Below are 16,948 nucleotides of genomic sequence, written 5' to 3' on the forward strand. Positions count from 1 at the left end.
AAAACCTTCAGCGTGAATATTCGGGTGTTTAGAGGGGTAAATTCCCCTTATTATCGGCTATTAAACTCCTTGTGTAAGTTTGTGTCTGCGTCCCGAAGAATATTCATTAATTTGGAGAAATAATTGCACATGTTATTGCTCTGTTTGCGATTATTGCCTTTCTATACTTTATTTTTGTCATCTTTCTGAAGATAAGTGACATAAAAGTCTTGTTTTTGGGCTTAGAGAATAGAGCAACAAAGATATTGTAAAACCTAAAGCAGCAGAGTTCCAGAGTGTAATTCATCCTAGTTTTTTATTTTAGAACAATTTTGAAGTTTTTGCCACAATATCAGCGATAAGCATTTTTAGCTATGGGCTTTAATCCCGTGCTTTGGCTCTAAAACCTACTCTGTCAAAAGCTTGATTTACTACTTGAATCCAAGCTCTACTTGAGCCTGAAAACGAAGCTAAAACCAATTTTGGCTCCCAAATTTTCGCAATGAAATTCCATTTTGTTTTTTCCCCGAATCTTGAAGACTTGTCCCCGAATTCTTAAGACTTGTCCCCAATTTTTATGATTCAAAAGTGGAAGCCCTGGGGAAAGACACAAATAGCTGGCAGCCTGGCACAACTTTACGCTAAAATCTTTGAACTTTTAACACGAGATCAATGTCATGCGCGTACAACATCTAAAATATGGTCTGTGTGGGATTGCGGGAGCAGCTGCAGCTTACGTATACCAGCAAAAAACAGAGGAGACCTTCAGAATAAATATCCCCCTTCGTGTGTCTGCATTCACTGGAGCTAAAACCACAAATCAAATTTTCTCTGCTGAGGAGGCTAGTCCATCAGTAAAATGGGACTTTAATTGGGACAGGTTCGTGAAATAAAACTTCTAAGTCTTTCAAATGAGTAATTTAAATTATTAAAATTATGTATTGACTAGCTTACTTAGGCCTAGTTGCAATTCCTCATTATGATAGGGGCATTCCTGGAAAGGTGTAGCCTATCTTTAATTATGGGTGCCCATATGGGGGGGGCTGCAGCCCCCCCCCCTCTGGCCAAATGATCTGTCTAGTATTTTATATTTTGTTTGAGATTTCTATTATACAGCATTAGAAGTGCTGATTAGACCAGCTAAGTAGGCTAGGCTATATTAGATCATTGGTGTCACACTCAATGCCTGACTTGTGCCAAAATTAAAATTTCTAAGTTTTAAAGGGTCAGAATGAAATTTCTGAGCATTATCAAAGTTTAAATATTTCTTTAATATATGATTAAAACAGTAGGCTAATATAGCCTATGCCTAGCCTAACATTCATGTCTATGAGACCTTCTTGCTATCTTGAAAAGAAGTTGAGTTAGGTGATTAGCCTACAACTTTCAGGAATGAACCCAGGACCAAAAATGTAGCCTGAGAAGTTATTACCATTGCCAATCTACTATCTTTACCCTTTTCTGATTTCTAAGATTGACTTCCAGATCTATCTCTGTCTTAATTTGGACCAAAAAAATGCTCAATAATTTTCAGTTTTCAATCTCTTTTTCACTGTCCTTAATTCCTGATAATACAATTTCTGCTATCTGAGTAGAATTTTTACTTATAAAGTAGAATGTTCCCAAATTTTAGGAATAATTTTACAAATCTTTAAATCCAATAAACTGGGATTGAGCTATGAGGTGTGAAGCTGAAAACATCTTTTCTTGTGCCTCACTTGAGCAGAAGATCTATTTTGCAAGTTTTTGCTTTTATACAAAGATAGCTAATGGTCAATACCCTCCAGAGAGAGGAGTTAAGGTAAATGCTTCAAAATATCTTCCCAGTAGGTCATTAAGGCTCTGGATACAGAGACAGTCTGTATAGTGAAGAAAGCATAGACAATACCTTCTTCAGTGCTGAGTCACATGCTAATTCCAGTTGCTCTAGTACAGGCACTACCACCTAGTGGTCATGCAATATTGCTAATGCAATTGGTGGATTAGAAGTTATGTACAGCATTATGGATTGTATAACTAACAAGATAGATAAATTAAGGCAGTGATGGGCCTAAAACCTGAAATGGATATATTTCCCTTTACAGAAGCAAGCCCAAGCAGACATAAACTCCTCTGACAGAGATGCAAACGCAGGTACCCAGTTTTAAACTTTTCAAAAACATTGGAAAACAGGATGGTAAAGGAGTTGCCATTTATGCAAGAGCATCCTTTGATACAAGTAGTGAGTATGAACCTGGGGTAGAACATGCATGGGTAACAATTAGGCTGCATAATAGCCAACTTGTAATAGCATGTCTATATAGGAGCCCTGGTGCCCCCTGCCAAGTGAGATCAATAAAAGCACTAACCAGCTCTGTTGACCAGGTTGTGAGGATTACTAATGAAAATGCTATCATAAAAGGAGACTTTAATCTACCCCAGGTGCAATGGACAGAGGGTTATGCTTTAGAAGAAGAAGCTGGTCATATTAGCCCATTTCTCACATGCCTACAAAATCACTCATTGTACAAGGCAGTTAATTTGCCAACTAAGTATTGAGATTGGCAAACTTCAACAGTTATTGACCTTGTATTAGTAAGAGACCCAGAAACAATAGTTAGTATCAAGCCTGAACTGCCATTTAGAGCAAGTGATCATATTGCAATTGCTTGCTGGCTTAGGTTGTTTCCTAAGAAAAATTAGTATGTAAGACTTGTGTATACAAATTACAACCAAGTTAGGTGAAACTTTTCAAGACAAGATTGGTCATTCATTGAGAATACAGATGCTCCTGAATATTGGAGTAAAGTGAAAGAGATTCTTGTATCATCTTGTGACAAGCATACTACAACTAGGTGGATCTGTAAACCAAGAACTCTTCCTTTTTTCACATGTGATATTAAACAGGCAATACAGAAAAAGAAAAAGCAGTGGAAGAAATATCCAACACAATTTGCCAACACAGGCAAATTGTGATAAATTTAAGCAACTCTGTAATAAGCCTTGACAGCTTTCAAGAAAACTTACAAGAGAGTATGAAGAAGCAATTACAGATGCTTCCAAATAAAATCTCACAAAATTTTTATGCTTCCCTGCAAAAACCTGGAAGACACTCAGTAATTGAGCTTTCTGTTGATGGAACATCTATTACCAGCCCTAAAGACATAGCTGAGATGCTGAACAATCAGTTCCAAAAGTCTTCACTACCCCAGATAGCGATCAACTTCCCAATCAACCTAAGTATACAGTTGATAAACCAATTACTGTCAGTAAAGATGACATTGAGGCTAGACTGAAAAACCTGAACCAGAACAAATCTGTAGGGCCTGAAAGAATACACACTTGGACATTAAAGGAAGCTCATGCAGAATTGGCCTTGCCACTTGCAGCACTTTCCAAAAGTTCCTGGATACAAAGATAGTGCCTCAAGACTGGCAGACTGCTAATGTCACCCCTATCCATAAAGGTGGCTGCTGATTAGACCACACAATTTACTGCCCTATTAGCATTACATTTGTTGTTGGAAAGATTCTGGAAGGAAAAGTAAATACTTCCATTGTTGGACACCTCAATTCCAGGAATCTTATTACACAGAGTCAGCATGGATCTAGATCAGGACAATCCATTGATACAAATCTAATAGATATGTACAATTTTGTCACCAATCTCCTAGATAGAGGATCCTAGTAGATCTCATTCTCATAGATTTTGCCAAAGTATGTCATTATTGACTGCAGTGAAAATTAATTGCAATTGGGGTAAGCCAGGACGTTGTTGAGTGGATGATGGCATTCCTGAAAGATCTAAGGCAGACTATAAAGGTGCATGGAGAAAATGTTCAGGCATTTTACTCAGATAGTACTGAAGTAGAAAGTGGAGTCCCACAGGGAACAATCCTTAGTTGAAGTTTGACCAGCATGCTCAGTCAGTTGCCTCCAAAGCATTCCAGACCTTGGGAATTGTAAAAAGAACATTCTGCAGTAGGTAACCAAAACTGATGTCAATGCTATATAAAGGACTTGTTTGAACAGAACTGGAATTTGGTATGTATGTGGTAACCCCATTAAATAAAGGTGACTAGGAAAAACCAGGGAGTGTCCAAAGGTAAGCAACTAAATCAATAGAGGGTTGTAAAGGCCTGGACTTCCCATCCTGCCTAGAGACATTACAGATTCCTACCCTCTCCTATCAAGAGAAGCATGGGGATGTCATCATGGCATATAAAATGCTGCACTCTCATTTCTAGCAACAAAATATGCTTGAACCTGACCAGTCAACAAGAACTAGAGGGCACACCATGAAGCTGTACTGCAAACAAGCCTACACCAGACTATAGAATAACTTCTTCCCAATTATAGTTGTGGGGCTCTGGAATTCCCTAAGAAAAGAAGTAGTCCCAGCCTCTAGTGTGGAGGCCTTCAAGGGAGCTGTGGACAAAGATTGGTCATCCAAGCCATGGCTTTGAGAATGGGATGCAGCCAATGCATTGGATCAACATTTTCACTAACCAGAACCTACAGTATAATACTTTATTTGCTGGACAATGCAATTTAAGGTAATTTAAGGTATCAACAGGTTTACAATCCAGAAACCAATTTTAACAAAGAACCCATATTGTATCTCAAGATTCAATCAATTATCTTAATTACCTTAATTCGCACTTTGGAGCAAATTAAGGTCCATACTGGATCTGTTGTGCTCCGGGTCAATGATGGCAAAAAATTCGTCACTGTGCTAGGGCCCAGTGACACGCCATAGGAGAGGTCTGCTGGAGAGATGCAATTTAAGGCCACTTGGTAGCAGTGGCCACGAGGTAGGTATGGCCTGTAAAGACCATTCTCAGTGGTGTAGAGCTGACACCACCGCACAACAGCAACTTTGGGTTGAGTATGCAAGATGGTTGGGTATGACAAGCGGCATCAGCCTCCTAGCAAGACACTCATTATGATAAAGTTGGCATCAGTCAGTAGTTGAGTGGGATGGACAGTCCCACTCATATTTCCATGGCTTGTTATTCCATGTCCTCTTGTATGGTGCTGACTTGAATGTTTGGTAAAGAGGGGGTTATTTGGTTGTGCGTTATACTTGTAGGTCAGCATCATATCACCACGGCGGCGTCTGAAGACGAGTGTTGGCAGCTGCATGCGTTCCAGTCTCTTGTTGTATGGGAGATCTTGTAGGCCAGCTATGCACTTTGTGGCACGTCTCTGAACTCCTTCGATTAGACTGGTATCATTCTTATAAGAAGGGGAGGTGAGACACGTACCAAAATCCAAAACGGGTCTAACTATAGCCTTATAGAGCCTTAGAAAGACTGTACGGGAGCGGCTGGTTATAGTGCATTTGAGGAGACCAAGGCTTGAATTCGCTTTTGAAACTGCTTGTTGCCAGTGGCCATGGAACTTCAGTTGTTCATCTATCAGCACTCCTAGATCTCTTTCTTTGGGACTTGTCTTTAGTACTAAGCTAGCCAGTGAATTGGGATTGGACATGTTGTACTGGTGACAGGGGTTGTTGCTTCCAAAGTGAAGGACACTGCACTTCGATGTGTTGAATTCAAGTAGCCAGTCTTGTGCCCATGTTTGGATTTTATGAAGGTCATGCTGCAGACTTTGTTGGTTTGCAGGCCCAAACAGCTTGGAGTCGTCAGCATAGAGAGTGATGTTGTTTTCTGTTCCGTTCATCATATTGTTGATGTATATAAGGAATAGGGTAGGGCCCAAGACAGTACCTTGGGGGACTCCGCTTACATCACATGGTTCGGAGAAGACCTTGTTGCCATTAGTTGTGAAGAGTCGAACCTGCTGACTCCAACCAGTCAGAAAGTCCATGACCCAATTGACCACGTCCGAGTGGGTACCTGCTGCTGAAAGTTTCAATCTGAGATGGTTGTGTGGTACCTTGTCGAAAGCCTTGGCTAGGTCCAGTAAAATCAGGTCCACAGGGATTCCTTTCTCCAGGTGATCTGTTATGGTGCTGTATGTCTCAAGGAGATTGGTCTCAACTGATTTTCCTGGCAGAAATCCGTGCTGGTTGGGGGAAAGTATATTATTATTACAGAGATGTGTCAAAATATCAGCATTCACAATCCACTCAAGGGTTTTTGCCACCGCTGAGGTCAGACTGATGGGTCTTTAGTTTATGGCTTTGGTGCGGTCACCTTTCTTGAATATTGGGGTGACATGGGTCAACTTCCAGTCTTTGGGTACCTTTTTGAGTCAAGCAACAGTTGGAATATATTGCATAGTGGTTGTGCAATTTCTTTGGCAAGCTCCTTCAATAGTCTTGGGTGCAAGTTATTAGGACCGGCGGACTTATTGACGTCTAGCGCTTCAAGTCACTTTTGGAAAATGGGGAAATATATAATAGAGCTATATATGGAACCATCAGGGGGTGCAGGAGAGTGCTTTATCAGAAAGGCTAGGATAATGCCCCTAATGCTCAGAAAGTGCCTAATCCTGGACATACATCCTGATTAAAAAGTATCTTTTGTAAACATAGACAATTGGCTCCTAATATTGAACATAATTTATGTAGGTTTATATAGTAGGAATTGGCTTTCTAAAATCTTTGAAAAATTCTATTTTGTCAATATTTGAATTTCGACAAAACTTATCCCTACAGCCTAGCCTGTTTAAATACAGTTATTCTGTTTCACAAAGCTTGTCTTATTCATATTAATGGCCAAAAATGAAGGATCCTTATTACCACCATACCCAAGAGAAGCAACTTTTTGAAAGATACTTGTATTATATTATCTTGTCAAAAGACAATTTTGTTGCATTGTCTTGCATATCAAGATTTAGTTTTGCCAGAATTTGAATTTTATTTTATTATTTTGGTTACTATGGGCTAGAGTTAATTTTTTATTGTAATCATAAAACTTTGTTATACAGAGCAAGAGGTGGGGGAAGGAGGGCAGTCACACAGAGGCGCCAATTAGGGGGGGCAGGGGGGGGCATGGCCCCCCCCTACACTTTGAAAATTACCTTCTTATTTATATTTCACAGCTATTTTCTATTTTAGCTATGTGCTATATTAAACCAGCAACTGGTCCAATAAATACGACCAACAAACTGGTGCCCTAATTATATAATCTTGTTTTGAAATGTCTAAGAGCGAGCGTGTCTACACTATTTTATTTCCGAGTAGGGTTCATTCAAAACTAAGCTTCATGTGGTCAGTACCCGTGTGTTATTGTTCTTGTGAAGAATTCGTTGTAAACTATGAGTTTTGTATATTGCCTTTTTTAGTAGCTGGGAAAGGAAATGTGTTCTAGGGTTTCAAGGGGTTTTGGTCAGCAGATTCTTGACGTTGTTGAATAGTTTATGGGATGACTAGTCCCAGTGGAGTGTATGGGACTGTCGTGAAAAGGAAATGTAATTGATTGGTTTATGGGGTTTCTAAGCGGGGTAGTTTCACCGTGGAGTATGGGAGTGATTTTCTAAGTGAGTTTCTACGTGTTTCTTCAGTTCTTCTCTTGCCGTGTCTGAGTGATGTCCTTGTCTACTGCTCGTTTAACTATGAGTAAAAAGCGACAACAAACTTTGGATTTTTTTTTGGTGAAAGTGCGGAAGAAAAATGAAGAAACTTTAGTGCAAGAAACTGGCAATAGTGTCAGCGCCCAAAGTCTCGGGTTAGTTGAGATAAATTCCCCCACCTGTGACAGAATTTCGGAAACAAGCAGAACAATAAATGGCTCAGATCAACATGAAAGTTTGGTCTGCATCGCTGAACCCCTTGCGGGTTCCAATAGCAGTCAAGAAACTCTCTCAGATATCTCTAGGACGCATCACAACAAGCCAGCTCAACCTATTCTTGAGAGATATCCGGCTACCACTTGTAACGGAAGGAAATTCAGTGCACATTACTATAAGACTTATGAATGGATTGAATACTCAAAAAACTTGAATTCCGTGTTTTGTTTTGCTTGCCGCCATTTTTCTATGGGGACTCTAAGGGCTGGAGAAAATGCTGGAAAAAGGGCTTTCATTGAGTCAGGATTTTGCAAGTGGAAAGATAGTTCTGCTCTATTAAAGCAACATGATGGTTCTGAAAGACATAGGCATTGTATGTCAGCATGGACGGAATTTAAGATAATGAGTACTGGTACTTCGAAATCTATAGCGAATGTCATAATTCAGTACAGATCTCAAGAGGTTCAGGAAAATAAAGATCATGTGAAGTACATTTTTCACACTATTTGCTTTCTTGGCCGCCAGGGTCTTGTTTTGAGGGGTCATAACGAATCGGAAACCTCTGAAAACCGGAGGAATTCGGTTGAATTGATGGAGGAAATGTCTAAAGGTGACGAAAAGCTGAAGACCAAGTTACAGCGCCGATATGGTCACTATTGCAGTCATCAGTACCAACATGACGCAGTAACACTGATAGGAAATACCTTGCACAAATATATTATTTCAAAAGTAAACTCAGCTAATTACTTTGCTATTCTTGTCGACGAGACAAAAGACGTCTCTAGAAAAGAAAAATTAGCGATCCTACTCGGGTACATATCAAATGAAAAAGTAGTGGAGCGACCAATCGGCTGCTATCACATGCACAAATTAGACACCGAGAGCTTATCCACCTCGATTTGTGAAACTATAGAAAAGCTTGGTGTAGATTCGATGCTGTGTTATGATGGCGCATCCGTTATGAGTGGGGAATTTAACGGAGTTCAAGCAAAGTTTAGGGAGAAGGTGCCTCATGCAGTTTATGTACACTGTCACGCCCACAGATTGAACTTGGTTTTGACTGACTGCCTAAGAAATATTAGCGAACTTTCTGAATTTTTCTCTGTGGTGCAAAGACTTTACGCATTTATATCATGCAGCAATACTCGTCACGAGCTATTTGTGGAATCCCAGCGTATTAGCGGGCAAAAAGTCTTGGAGCTAGAGAGGACCGTCCAGACTCGCTGGTTTTACGCAGTCTGCTCTATTTCGAAGGTGAAGGCCAGATTTGATTGTCTTGTTGCTGTGCTTGCCGCAGTCTCTGATAGTTCCAACGGCGAGGCAGCGTGTGAAGCAAAAGGACTACTGGACAACATCAACTCTGCCTCTTTTGCTTCAACTTTACACATAATGGAAAAAGTATTAGTCATTGTAAATTGTTTATCAAAGCAACTTCAATCCGGAAGTTTGTTGATTTATAAGGCACTTGCACTGATTTCTGGGACATATGAGACACTCTAAAAGCTGAGAAATGATAACGAATGGAACAACTTAAGCAAAAACATATCTGAATTCTTAGCTTTAAACAATATCCAGGAATCGAAATCTCCACAATCTAAAACCAGTGCTCGAAACAAGAGAAGTCAAGCCATTTCCATTCGTCTCAAAGCCTTTCATTCAAACTCAACAACCGGTAAACGCAATATCAGTCAGCCAGTTGAATCAGACTGCGGTAAACTTCTGTACTTTGAGGTAATAGATCGTTTCACGAGTGAGATGGACCAATGTTTCATGCAGAATATGCCTCTGCTCGACGCTTTATCAGCCTTCGACCCCTCAAGTTCCAATTTTCTCGAACTTTCGAAAGTGGAAAGAGTTATGTGTAATTATCAAGAGATTCTATATGTTGACGACCATGCCATAGAATCCCAGCTTTCTCTTGCGAAGCTGCATCTGTCAAAAGGTGATATTTCAAAAATGGATCTTCTTCGAGCTATCAAAATCTTATCCGACCTCCCAGTTGCCTATTCTGCAGTGCTAAAACTGATGAAGCTAGTTGCTACTTTGCCTGTGACCACTACCAGTAATGAACGATTCTTCTCGGCATTAGGCAAAAAAAAAAAATCCTTGCCCCCCCCCGACATTTTCGTGAATTGGCGCCACTGCAGTCACATCATTCAGAATATTTTTTTTTTTTTTAAGTTTCAATGTAGTTCTTTATTTTCATTTGAAGAAAGACTTGTTTTCTTAACCTAGCATAGAGTTAAGAGCTTTCTCCACAAAAGGTCAGGTTTAGAAGTCAAAGGATTTAGGACAAAATGTCAAAGGATTAAAAATAAAAGCACATTTCTAGGCAATAATTTTTTTTCAGAGTTTCTCTCATAATTTTTGCTAATGTTCAACGTTTTGGCTTCAGGAACAAACACTTGAGTTAGGATTCTAGCATTGGTAATAAGTGCAGGGGTGCAGCTAAGGAGGGAAGGAGGGGGGGTACCCCCCAACCCCACCCCAAAGTTCCAAGGTGCTGGCACTGTGTGCTGAGACTTTGGAATTTAGCTTATGTGTCAGCATTTATTGGCACACTCTTTATACCCCCACCAAAAAAAAGTCAAAGCCCAAGCTGCACCCCTGCATAAGTGAGGGATAAAAAAAAGGTGTTCAAACAGGGCTGTCATTCTTTAGGGTTTTTGCCAAGATCTTTAAACTTCAGTCTTAAGTTTGGGATCTTGGGAAAAGTATATATATATATATATATATATATATATATATATATATATATATATATATATATATATATATATATATATATATATATATATATATATATATATATATATATATATATATATATATATATATATATATATATATATATATGAAAATCATCCCTCAAGGAGTATTTCAGTACACTTGTTGCTATTATTTCAAGTCTTAGATTTTTTTGAAATCTTGAATTTTTTGGCTCAGGAAAAACTTAAGGAAATTCATCAGGAAACCTGAAATACAGGAAATTCTGCGCCTCTGGACATTGTTGGATTCTCATTGCCAGCCAGATTACTTTGTTGGCCATTTTGAACACTTCTAACATTGTGCAATTTGTCAAGGGATCAGACAAAGCACAAAATCATCCTACATTAGACAGAAACTACTTATTTTCTAAGTTTTTAAAAGTTTTGCTATTTTTTTGCTATTGTTATTTATTGATTGGCCGTGATTCTTGGTTGCAAAGTGTTTTTTTTTGTGATTTGTCATGATACTTTTTGTTGCATATCTTCTATCCTAATATTTCTTTGTACTTTATTTTCGTTCATCATTACTTTAAACATTTTTTCCATGCTCTTTTTAAATACCTTATGCTTTTTAAAGCTTGTGTTTGAGTAGTTTTTCCTAAAGAATGAAGACAAAAAGTCAAACTTTAGCATAAAGAGCAAGGGTCAAGGAAGGGGTAACCCCCGTCATATTAAGGATAATTTCTCTTCGTTTTCATTTTTAATGTTGCTCCATACTTTCAGTTGAAAACCTTGTTTTTATTTATTCAATTTCTCACTTTTTTTCAAATCTTGCCATTAAATCCCCTTCCCTGTGTAACTTTTCTCCTGGAAAAGTCCCTAGAAAATTTCCTCCGAAAATGCTCTCTTCCCTGTAAAAAATTATTCCAACGAATTTCTGTATATTTACCAATAACAAATACTTTATGTGAACAATATGGGCAAATTGCAGAACTTACAGCCTAGGGACTAGGAAGGGTCAGGTCATCACCAAAATCATAGTTATGGGGCCTATAACCTATGCCCAATTAAATGACTATCCTAAAAATTTGATTTGATGTCTTTGGGGGAAAATGGGCAGGGGTGGGGGGATAGGTGCCCTTTAATCTTTTTGGTCAGTTAAAAAGCGCACTAGAACTTTTGATTTGTGTTAGAATGAGCTCTTTCACGATCTTCTAGAACCATTGGTTTGATGCAATCTCGTCTTGGAAAAAAAAAAAAAAATAAACACACAAAAAAAAAAACAACAAAACAAATACACACAACTGTTGGTCAGTTAAAAAGTGCACTAGAACTTTTGATTTCTGTTCGAATGAGCTCTTTCACGATCTTCTAGAACCATTGGTTTTGATGCAATCTTGTCTTGGAAAAAAAAACGAAACAAATAAACACACATCTGTAATCTTTTTCTGCCAAAAAACACAAAAATCCACATTTTTATAGATAGGAGCATGAAACCTCTACGGTAAGGTTCTCTGACATGCTGAATCTAATGATATTATTTCTGTTAAGATCGCTAGGCTTTTGGGTGTGTTTCTCCCATTTTTGGATAACCAAGCAAATTTTCTTAGGCGTGTAGCTTTGATGGGTAACATTAAACTTAATGAACCTTATATATTTGTAATCAGCATAAATTTAATCCTTTTTATGTGTTTACTGTTACCAAAATTCTGTTTTTTAGTGTTTCAGTTATTATTGGAGCAAGTTGCTCCTTATATACAGTCTGCTATCACAAACTGCTTGATTTCTTTCTCTGTAAACCTGGCAGTTCCCTTAGGAATTTGCACATTTAAGTATACAGAGACAGTCTACCAATCGTTGTTGGTGGTTGAAAAGAGGTAAAATTAGTCTCATCAAAACGAGAGACATTATTTTTAGTCTTTTTCTAATAGTTACTGGAATAGTTGAAAAGCTGATATACCTAATAAAATCAGGGATATACTTGGCAGGGGTGGGGTGGAGCAGGTGTTGTAAAAAGTTAGGGTGGCGCCAAGCTCCCTCAGAGGGATCTTGAATGACCAAAATGTATTCTAAATTTTTCACAGAACTTGTCATTTTCCTAATTTTAATATTTCATTTTGATTCTAGACAAAGAAAATGAACAAACATTGAAAGTGTCCACTTTAACTTTTATTTGTACAACTATTGTTATTTATATGACTTTTATTTGACAGTTGCATAAATTCAATTAAAAACTACACAAAAATAAGAATCCTCACCCCTCCCAAAACCGAATTTCAAATATTATACCCCCTCCCCCTACTCCTTCCTATGAGCCAACTTTCTGGGTCCATTCCTGACTGAAAATGAATGATGGTATTTGAAAAGTGACTATACATTTATATAGGAGGTGTAACATAGATGCATTTATGTCCCTGCTAAAGCAGGAGGGAATATCCTTCCTTTGTGTAGGTCTGGACATGTGTATGTTTCTATAAATTAATTTTTTCATGTAAGGGATTTTTTGGGAAACCCTGTGCAACCCAAGTTTTAACTAGGCCTATTATTCTATGCGTATTTTTTTGCAGGAGAGACCCAAAGTTTTTGGTTAAGCCAAAAAAGAATGAAACAGATGATGATCTGGCGAATAGACTTCTGGAAGTGAAGCCAAAAGTCTCTAGGCATCTGTTTTTGATCAGGCATGGTCAGTATGTTGTTGGTCCAACTGATGAAGAAAGATTTCTAACTCCTCTGGGTAAGATTATCTGCTCACCAAGTATGAATAAAAAGCAAGAGTAATTTGGTCAATTAGAAACTATTTATGGACAATGTTATATTTTTTTTTTGTCCCCATGGTCTTTTAAAGGGTGATCCCATTGACCCCACCTTAGCTGCGTAATCCTCTTTCTCAGAAGCTTTCGCACTAACTGGGTGCGTATCGAACTGGTGCTGCGTGCACTGGTCACAGTATGTTCACGCTTTCTTGATCGACCAGATCTGGTACTCCTAGCTTGCTGATTTCGAAGACCTTAACTAGCGAGACGTAAACTAAGATAGTTACAATTAGACAAAGATTCTGCTGAGTCCTGAATGAGGAAAATCTAGTTTATCTCTGGATTATATATATTGCTCAAAGAATACAATAAGAATGCGACTCGAATCTGATCTACAGACAATCACTCAATTAAATAGCACTAGTAAACTGGTCCGTTCCAAAAGTACCGTTGTGTAGTGATACCATGTACAATAAACTTCACAAAGCTAAATTTCTCTATTTCTCAACCTTCTATAGTATTTTTTTTAATCATGGTTCTGGGCTCTTTTGTCAATTTCTTATCCCACATCTCGTATTATGTCCGAGAAGTTAACGCTCGTCAAAATGCCCTGGACATAGGGTATATTCAATTCAATTCAATTCAAACTTTTTATTTCCTCCGAATACGAAGAGTAAAAAAGAAATAAATAAAAATAATAACCGCTAATCAACAGGCCATAAAATTATTTTAAACTATATAACAACAAATACGCAAAGGCCTTCAATTAAAATTACCACACAAATTAACACTTCATTCTATAGATAATAAATTAACACTTCACAAATTAACACTTCATTCAAAAATTAAATCAAATAAAATAAATTAAGCTTCGTGCGCAGCTCTATATAAATTATGAGAAAAAAACATTTAATTTGGATAAAAAATTCTTTTGCTTTTTCTCCAAAACATCAACATATCTGGTTTGGCATTCTATTCAAATTCCAAATTTAGGATTATTAAATTATTTTTACTTTATTAGATTATTTAATTTAGTTGGTCCTACTTATTACAAATAAGGTGTACATATCTCTTTCAGAATAAAAATTTAGAAAAATGCCTCAATGTGGATGAGTTCAAGATTTAATGTTTCTAATTTAATAACTCAGTTTCAAACAGAATTTCAGAGCTGTTTGATAACTTTTAGACTAAGATTTGTGGCTCATGTAATAACAAGAACAAGCAACTATGTTTTTTACACTACAGATTGTTTGAAGCCCACTTTAAGATGGCCTTCCAGGCAATGGCCTATTTAGGATTTCCGTTCGGGAGGGGGGGGCAGCTAAAAGCTACCTGAAGTTTAGAAACTTTCCAGCACTAAGTTTGTTACTGTCATAGTCTCCTTTTTGAGTTTATTTGTTTCTATGCTACTAAAAATAGAAGATATAATAATCAGCTCGATTAACCAAATTGAAGACCTCTAGTTTTGCTAATCCTTGAATCAGATACAAAACGACATGATCACTGTTAATACTCTTTATATTTTAATCTGTCTTGATTTCCTCCTACATTTGCTTAAAATATTATTAATTTACACCTTGACATCACAATTGATAGTAATGTGTGTGAGACCATTCAACCTGCCTGTCCTGTCTGATTTTGGAGTTAGGTTTTAAGCCACTTTAGCGTGCTAAATGAACACTCTGCAGGTGCTCTCGTAACACGGAGGATGGAGAATACAATGAAAAGTGAATGCACAGTTGGAAAAAAGTGATTGTTGCAGCAGTAAAAGTTTCAGATACTTTACCAGAACGATGAGACTCGCCTATAGACCTACCTTTGATTTTCCAGACAGTCAGCTTAGCAAGGAGACTATTCTTGGAGAAACAGAGATTTTTGTAGTTTTGCAGCTTCGTCACAACCTTAGCTAATACAGTATCAACAATAAAACGAGGGAGCAGAAGTAGGATTTCGAATGCTGTAGCTTCGTGGTTAAGAAATCTCATCTCGAGTTATTCACTTAGCTTCTAGAAGTACGGCGGAAAAGACAAAGTCTTTCTAAAAGAGAGAAGTGTCTGAAGAGAAGAATGACCTACAACTGCATCTTGCTATTGAGGCGAGTGCCCCAACATTTTCAGCTGCCTGGACTGCTTTCCCATAAATAGAAGGGAAATCCGCTTCCGTGAACTCTTTTAATACATACTTGCATAGATCGATATCAAGGGTTCCGGCAGAAAATTTTCCAGGGGGGGGGGGCAAGACGCCAAAGTAGCAGTGGTGACTGGGTGACAGTTGTAGCTGGTTTAAGGCACCAAACTACGGTTTTACCCTGAAGAGAACGGATTTGCAATAAATTTAAAATCCTGAGAGGCTAATTGATTTAAAAGTATCAATAACTATATTTTAGGCTTTCCAGTTGCAAAAAAAGTAATGCCACACGGTGATTGTGCTGGATTCAACCAAGTTAATTCGCTGTATTTGTAATGAAATTAGGCTACGTTTGGTGATCTGTAATGGTGTATCAGCTATAATAGGAGGGGAGTGATTGTTTAGGTGGGGGTAGGGTAGATTCCTACAAAAGTGCATTTTAATGGACAAACTGCTTACTCTTCATGAGGCTTCAGATAAACGTTGAAAGAGGAAGGGAGGAGTAGGAATTAACTGGACTGTTTCTCTATACAGCTAATATGTTACATTCCCGTATATACTAGCACAGAGGTGGAAAAGGCAAGGCAGATCATAATCAGCCCCGCCAGGAAATTTCCTTGGGGTGGCAAATACTGCTAGGAACTTAGTTTTCAGCAATTTTAAATGGTAATATGTTTCTTTTTCTGTTTATATGAAGTACTTCAATGTATTTAAAAAATATATATATATATAGGCCTATATGTAATGTATTTATCGATAAGAAAATCCTATTGTAGAAGTTGTGATGGCTTCAGTTATGTAGAAGATCAAAAGTCTCACAGAATATCCATCCACAAAAAACAATAATACTCCTTTTCATCCAACCAAAATTCTTTAGTCGTGATACTAACAAGGACTTTTCACCAAAATAACTATTCATTGCCAACTTTTTAAGTATATTCAAATTTTATCCAAAATTGAAATTGCAAATTTAAACGTAGAATGGTACTAATCAACGTACAATTATTGATTTAAACATTTTAAAAGCAATTGACCAGGGATTTAAGGGACCGGTACCTCGAGTTATATCTTTGTTAGGCCTGGGTATGATTTGGAAAACAATCAGAAATAAAATAAAAAAAAGAGCTTTTCAACTGAAAGCAAGGAAAATATTTGAAACCTTTTTGAACAGCTTGTTCTTTGTATGAAGAGGGCTGTCTCCTCCTTAGCTCCTTACTCTTTACTGTGAAGGTTGGCTTTTTTCCAAGTTTAAAAATAAAATTGCAATCGGAAAACAAAAAAATTTCAAAGCACTAAAAACCTTTTTTTAATGAGCAAGATAAAGCTTTAAGAGGGCAACTAGGGCCCCCCCATGCCACTTTTTCCCAAACTTGTCCGATCGAAATTTTGAGATAGCTATTTTGTTCAGCATAGTTGAAAGGCCCAATAACTATGTCTTTGGAGATAAAATGACCCCTACAGCCCCCGGGGAAAGGTTTTTAAGCTCACGCATTGCTTTATTTGTCATTGGGAAGTATGCATACATTTTTTGGGTGGGGGAGGACGAATTTTCTGCTGGGAGAATTTTCAATAGAGAGGATAGTTCCCAGGGGGTGAAATTTTCAGAGGAAATTTTACACTGGGTGAATTTGTCAAAATTCATATACGAAATTTCTTTATATGACTTGCTTCCTCTTTACCGATTCAATTTTACGCGTGGAGATGT

General features: G+C 37.8%; 1 protein-coding gene across 4 annotated transcripts in view; it reads left to right on the plus strand.

Annotated features, from left to right (window-relative positions):
- Positions 1 to 619: 619 nt before the first annotated feature.
- Positions 620 to 16,948, plus strand: part of LOC148942069 (serine/threonine-protein phosphatase PGAM5, mitochondrial-like) — a 43,053-nt gene continuing 26,724 nt past the window's right edge. For all 4 annotated transcript variants that reach the window (XM_089103725.1, XM_089103723.1, XM_089103722.1 and 1 more), the window contains exons 1-2: positions 620 to 859; positions 12,931 to 13,097. In XM_089103725.1, coding sequence (XP_088959851.1) covers positions 657 to 859; positions 12,931 to 13,097 — 370 coding nt within the window. In that variant the 5' untranslated portion in view covers positions 620 to 656. The remainder of the gene's footprint in view (positions 860 to 12,930; positions 13,098 to 16,948) is intronic.

This window comes from Artemia sp. Qi Xiang Cuo, chromosome 17 (genome assembly GCF_049724085.1).
Source record: "Artemia sp. Qi Xiang Cuo chromosome 17, ASM4972408v1, whole genome shotgun sequence".
NCBI classification, from domain to species: Eukaryota; Metazoa; Arthropoda; class Branchiopoda; order Anostraca; family Artemiidae; genus Artemia; species Artemia sp. Qi Xiang Cuo.